Source organism: Centruroides sculpturatus, unplaced genomic scaffold (assembly GCF_000671375.1).
Source record: "Centruroides sculpturatus isolate CEXI.00-Female unplaced genomic scaffold, Cexi_2.0 scaffold1486, whole genome shotgun sequence".
NCBI lineage: Eukaryota > Metazoa > Arthropoda > Arachnida > Scorpiones > Buthidae > Centruroides > Centruroides sculpturatus.
Window position 1 is genome coordinate 52,754 of NW_019385689.1, and position 7,154 is coordinate 59,907.

The 7,154-nt window shown below is 31.4% G+C and overlaps 1 protein-coding gene across 1 annotated transcript; it reads left to right on the plus strand.

Annotated features, from left to right (window-relative positions):
* Positions 1–7: 7 nt before the first annotated feature.
* Positions 8–5,312, plus strand: LOC111641224. Its single transcript, XM_023387355.1, has 3 exons — positions 8–95; positions 156–488; positions 5,287–5,312. The coding sequence occupies exons 1-3, from the start codon at positions 20–22 to the stop codon at positions 5,310–5,312; spliced, it is 435 nt and encodes a 144-aa protein (XP_023243123.1). The 5' UTR covers positions 8–19.
* Positions 5,313–7,154: the final 1,842 nt, after the last annotated feature.

Below are 7,154 nucleotides of genomic sequence, written 5' to 3' on the forward strand. Positions count from 1 at the left end.
GCAGAAGAAAGGTATTGCCATGGGATCGGTTATAGGACCAAAATTGGCTGATAACTATATGAATAAAATAGATGAAAGAATTTCAAGTCTAACAGGTATTAAATATTATGCAAGATATGTAGATGACATAATAATAGTTTATGATTCTCAAATAGTTTCATCCAAACACATTGAGGAATATGCAAATAGATTACATAAAAATTTAAAGTTTACAAGTGAAGATGAACAACAAAATAAAATGAATTTCTTAGATGTCACCATAAAAAGAGAAGAAACAAGTGTATCATTTAGTAAGTATGAAAAACTATGTAATAATGGTAAAACTATTAACTTTAAATCTTACTGTCCTTTAGAAAATAAAAAGAATGTCTTTAATATGGAATTGAGAAAGATACTAAATCGAACAACTCAGCAAGAAAACATAGACATCGAAGTAAAACAATTGTTTAAAAAATTTCAGTTAAATGATTATCCGAAGCATATTCTCTGTAAGTGGTATAATTTATATTTAAAACGTAGATTTAATGTTAAAAACAGCATAGAAGATATTTCTTATGTAAAGTTTCCTTATGTTACTAATGTTTTTGAAAAATATAAACCAATATTTAAAAAATTTTCTGTATGCATAGTTGCGAGCCAATTATTAAAAGACTATTATAGTCGTTTTTGTTCAGTTTAGTCCTTTTGATGTGAATGTAGAAGTCTCCGCAGATGGTGTTTGATTGGTGAATATCGAACAGAGCGTAGTTTGACGTTAAGAAATATTAAAACAAATCACGTCACAGAATGGAATAGCACGTGCTGCCTAGAAAGAAGATATAATCGATGAAGCTAATTTAAAGAGATTAAATTTTAAGGATTTTTCGAACAAATATTTAAAAATTTATCGATAATCGTAATGACAAAGAGCTTTTGTCATAAGTGTCGGATTTGACACCAGAAACACGACATTTTTTCATAAACTAACGGTTATATATTTAAGCAATGCTGTTAAAATAAAAACGGTAAATCTAAATAATAATTTGAAACCTGAGCTGTAAAAATTTCAGGACTCAGAACTTTTAACAATTTTAAGTTTCTCTTAATTATATAATTTGGCAGACATATTTAATGGAGTTATATAAAGCAATGTCTTAAAAGTGGGTTATGTTTATCAATTTCCGTAATGGCACAATCCATTATTCATTTAACTTACTATGGCATAATGTTAATTAATTTACGAATAATAAATCCAAAGTATTTTGTATAGTGATATAATTATCCTTAATAGACCTCACGTGAATCGAATAATGTAGTTTATGCAACGATGTATTTCGAAATTATATGGAGACTTTTAATGCACGAAATTAACTTATAGTATTTAGATATCAATTAGTGTATATAAACGAGTAAATTCTTCTGCAGGAATTTAGTTTTCATATCGTGTTATAAGGACGTTTCTGACTAAATAATGTTTAATAAATTTTAAAGCGAAAGTAAACTTAATGATGATTACCCAAAATCAATTGTCTTGGTAATCTGGATGAATTTAGAAAGTCGAGTCACATAATAATAAAAAATAATATAAAAATGTAAGCATTTAATTTAAAAGCTAAATGTTAATACATTAGAACAGAGAAATATTTAGAAAAACTTTGCTACATCAGAAACTTCTTGGCAGAAACAAAAGTATATTAATTTTTTATACAAAATTCACTACTAATATTCAATTGTAATATAGTAAAAAATTGTATATTTTAGAATTTCTCACTATATTACAATGAATAAGACTAAATCAGTATCTATTTATCAGGAGTCACGGTTGTGACTTACCGACAAATAAACGAGTCACCGACGAACAACATGTACAGGAATTAGAGTTGTTTACTTTCGGTAGTGGATTTCTCCTCCTTCGAAGTAATTTTGAACAGTTCCTTCGAAAGAAAATTGTTTGTTAGGGAATACGTCACCTGGCATGGCGGACGTCCGTAGAGAGAAACTACTGAGTCTAGAAAGCTTAGATTTTAAACATAAGCCTTTCTCGTTTTCAACGAAGCAATGGCATTAAATTCGGTTCGCTAAATTAAAGTTTCCGGTGGTTTTCCTTAGTTAGTTAGGAGGCTAGTTCAGTTTCAAGGCTTAATTTTATGCTGACATTGCGTGTGATAACTTTTTATAAACGCAATAATTTCGAGAAAACACTTCCGGCTTGGTTCATATAATTTGTTGCCAAAATTCTGAAATATTTATCATCCCGAAAAAGCAATTATTCTCACAATTTCACAAAATTTTTATTATTTAAACAAGTTATAAAAGTCTTTTGGTTGTAAAGGTTAGCAACATCGATGCAGGGCCATCACGAATTATTGTTTAAATATTAATAAAGCTACTTATGTCATGTATAATTTGGCTAATTAAATGAACAACCGCTTTTTATATAATTTTCAAATTCCGAAATTTTAATTAATTAGTAATTGTATAAACATCACAAATTAAGTAATTCTCTAAAAATTACATAAGGAACTTTGAAACTAGTGTACGTTGTTTGTCTATTAATGCAAGGTGGAATCTAATGAAGAAGATGGACATACATCATTAAATCATAATTATATATTGTTTTAAAGTATAAACTATAATTTAAATTGTCTTGTCAAGCAAGAATTTATTAGAAAGAATGTTATTCACTTTAATTATTTTGTATGAAGACCACGTAACGTTAATAAGTTTATAGCGTGATTTTAGGCATTTTACTTTCGTTAATATTTTGATTCATCTAGAGATAAACAAACATTTTTGCAGAAGAAAAATTTACGAAGTAATCGTAAAGATTCCTTCTATACTTTTAAACGCTTAATTGTTCGCGAAAGTGATGTTTAGTAATTGGGAAGAATTCGAATAATTTCATTATCTTAGAAGAAGTACATTCCTGATTGTATATACCTGATAAGAATTTATAAATAATTTGATCGCATGGCATATAGTTAATAATACACCAAAACGCCGTAATATCACTCACGTAATTAAATATTAAATGTAGTTTTTCCAATGTTAACTAGCATACCGGGCAGCAATTATCTTACATCAATTTTGATCATGGGTGAGGAGTTCAGCTTCCTCCCACGTTTTATTGAGCATCTTCAAATCTTGGAGAAAAGTTCTACTTCAAGTATTCCTGGGGGCCTCGTGGTCATTCGGCACCAGGTGGTACACAATTTATTGCTGTCTTACAGATCCTACTTTTCTCAATAAACAGAATGTGACTGGAAAATCAAACTCTTCTACGGGCGACTTCTTACGAAGTTTGAACTTACTACTCCTTCGATGAGCCTCTTCATTGGTGATAATATCGGATCTTTAATTTTCGTCGTAAACGTCTCTGTTGGAAGATATCGAGCCTTCTATTGATGTTTTCCGATGTCTTCCAGGATTCACTAACGTAAACAGCTATCGGAATTACAATGGAAATGAACAGGCGGAATTTGGTTATAAATGATTTGATGGTGATGACCAGATCTTTCTCTGCCGGAAAACGGTAGCCGTCTTACCGACGGGTTACTTCATGTCCACTTCCGAATCGGCGTTTCGGGAAATAATAGTATCCAAGTTGATAAAACTCTCCACTTTCTTTAATCGTTGTCCTTTAATAGTGATGTTTATAAATACAAACAAGTAAAACGGCAAAACCGTGTTTGGGACAAGAATAGGTCTCGGAGACTCACTACTAAGCAGAATTACTTTGACGCTCAAGTGGGGTATCGCTGCTTTTGGGCGCCATCGTTCAAACTTCGCCGGCCAAGATGCATTTTCGATGAAATTAACCTATCCAATTTAGAAATTTATCTTCGTTTCGTGTTTGCCCGGTTGAATTTTCGTCTATGCGTTACGAAAATTTTCCGTTTTTGGAAAAAATAATCCTGGCTATTGTATCTTTCGAAATTATTTTTTATTATGTACAGTACAAACAATATACAGTTTGGCCCAATTATAACGTCGTCGGATCTTACGACAACCCTAATATTAATTCAAATTTTTACGGTCCCACGATTTTACTATATCAGATAATAATAAAAAAATCTAGTTATAACGACATTTTGTTTTAATGTCATATTTGAAGCACTCTCAAATTTACTACATTACATTACAAATTTTATTTAATATAGCAGAAACTACGTGTTCAGTCTTAAGGTCAGTGTTCACGTCTTAGAATGAGTGCGAATAGTGCCCTCCCCCACCCGACTTCGGTAATGTGAAAGGCCTTTTTTGCCAGTTTGTAGAAAAAAGTCGCCATTTGGTATTTTATTTTTTCTCGGTTTTCTGTCCTTCGAGTCTGAATATTTTAACGCTCAAATGATTTGGGCACCTAATACTCTGTGCCAATTATCAACTATCGACGTGTAGTCTTTCATACCTCTGAGCTGGTAACATAAACCGACAGTACGGTTTTATAAACAAGACATGGTCTTTGTTCATAAGACCGGAAATTGCTGCAAAACCATCCTATCAGAAAAGGTTCGAAATTCTAACCAACTGCCGATGTATATTGGGTGCACCCGAAATTTTCTTTGCCTCTGCCGTCGTCTTTTATAGCGACGATAGAGGAGCCACACGCAAGTAATTACTTTCTCGTCCATTTCGGAACTAAGCCGGAGCGAACGGCCATCGAACGCCGAGATAAACGCGCGGTGTGTACGCTGCTAACGCGAGTTTAACGCAACGAGCAACGATTAACGTTTATTAGCCTTTAGAGGAACTANAAAAGTAGGATACCCGACGTATAAGATCCCTGTGAAGAAACACAGAAGAATAAGAACATACAAAAAGAAACAACGAAAAAGATACGGTTCATATTTTTGAACAAATTCTTCTTCTTTCTTGAAATCTCTCATAAAATAATGAATATTAATCTTATTTCTTTTCGGAATGCTGAATTGTAAACTTCCGTACAAAGAACAGCACCAAAGTATAAATATAATATAACTCTTATTATTTCCAAATAACATAAAAACTTGAATGCAGTAACCTTTCGGTGTTGCTATCATTGCGGTAAACAATAAAACCATACCCCATAAAAATATTTCGAGTAAATTAGAGTAAAGTGTAAAAAGTTTTTGCATTTTCCTTGATTTTTTGTCTCGACAATCGCAAGCCTCAATCGAATCCAAAGCGAAAGCTTCTATTACAGAGATGAAAGGATGAAGTTTTGTTGCCACGCAATTTCTATTCGATGACTGCATTTCGATTATTAAAATTTTAGGTCTACTTCGTTGTTCGGTGGGTTAAATAAGAGTTATTAAATTGTTTTTTCAGGTAAAATATACGGCAGAACGGGTTGAATAATATACTAATAAAGTTATATATTTGATACGTATTACAAAATTTTGAAGGACATTTCTAGTCGTTGCTTTCCAGTTGTGTGCTTTTGATGTAAATGTAGAAGTCTCTCGGCAGATAGTATTTGATTGGTGAATATCGAACATAGCGTGGTATGACGTTAAGAAATATTAAAGCAAATCACGTCACAAAATGGAAAGAGAACGTGCTGTCTAGATTAAAAATATAATCGATGAAGCTAATTTAATGAGATTAAATTAGATTTTCGAAACAAATGTTTAAAAATATACCGATAATCGATATGAAAAGGCGCTTCTATATGTCAAATTTCACACTAGAGACACGATATTTTTTTTATACATTTTTAAAACGACTAGCTTTTTCTTAGAAGCTTGTACATGTAGAAAAAACACCGTTAGTGTTTTGTAATTTTCGACGCATTAGAGTATTGAGTAAATAATATAAAAATCTTAAAGGGCATATTTTTATCGGTCGCATACGTACTCTCTGTTATATACAACAGACGGACAAATAAAAACCTTAACAATGTATTGCCCAAATCAAAATATAACGAGCAATAATTTATTGTGATATCGTTACAATGCCAGGCTACCATTTTTAACACAGTTTTAATTTATTAAATTTAAAATATATTTACTTTATTTCAACTTATTATCATTACTTCCTTTGTCCTGCGAGACAGAAGAAATAATATAAGTTATTTTTCTCAGTTAGTAAGGTAACATCTGTCTAGTTTTATCGAAAGTCGATTTTAATTTTTGAACTGCTTTCGGTTAATACTTGTCCCCTATTTTCGAAGTTTTTATACCTTATTTCAGTAAACTTAGTAATTTTAACTTTAAAAGTTATCGGTATGTTTTAATACATTGTTTTCAATTACACTTGGCTTTAATAGAGATAAAGTGTAAAAACATGTTATCAGGATAGACATACTAACACATTTAAGGGTATTTTCGAATGGTTATAATAGATGTAGTTTAAAATATTTACTTCTCTGGATCGATTATTGTTACAGAAGTTTGAAAAAAATATTTAACTAGAAAACTAACTGTTATATAATACCGTTGTTGTATAATATCGTTGTTCTATAATACCGTTGTTATATAAAGCACTGTCTTAAAATTAAAAGTATGTTATGTTTACTAATTAACGTAATGATGAAATAAATATTTCTGTAATGGCAAAATCCATTATTCATTTAACTGATTATAACATAATACCAATTAATTTACGAATAGTAAATCGAATCTAATTTGTTCAGTGATATAATTATCCTTAATACCTGTCATGCAGGGGTGTGCCGTGACATTTGATGATAGGGAAGCTGTGTTTCTGTAAGGAGCCGGCATCCAGGGGCAATCAGTCAATTGCGCGTCAGTGATGGTCTATGGTCCATTTGTATCGTTTATTCCATAAGCCAGTAAAAACCGTAGACTTTTCTAAATGCATTTTTAATATCGCAATTACATTCCGAATCGATAGCCACGATATAAGGGCTACAATTACAAATAAAATAATAAAAACTTACTGGGTGAAATATGTAGTAAATGTACTGGTACATAAAAAATAATCTTCAATTATACGAATATACTTTAAAAAATTATAATTAAATATAGCTTTGCAAAAAACGTACATTAAAATATAAAATATTCTTTACTTTTTAAATCTTAAAACAATGCGCTTATTTAAATAGCTTCCTACCAGTGGCTAATGGATGGAATCGAAGACGGTTGCAGCGTGCATACACGCGGACTGCCAAATCCCGAGGGTGCCGATAGCGGTCAATGTCAAATACCTCTTTCGTCGCATCATTAGTATATCTC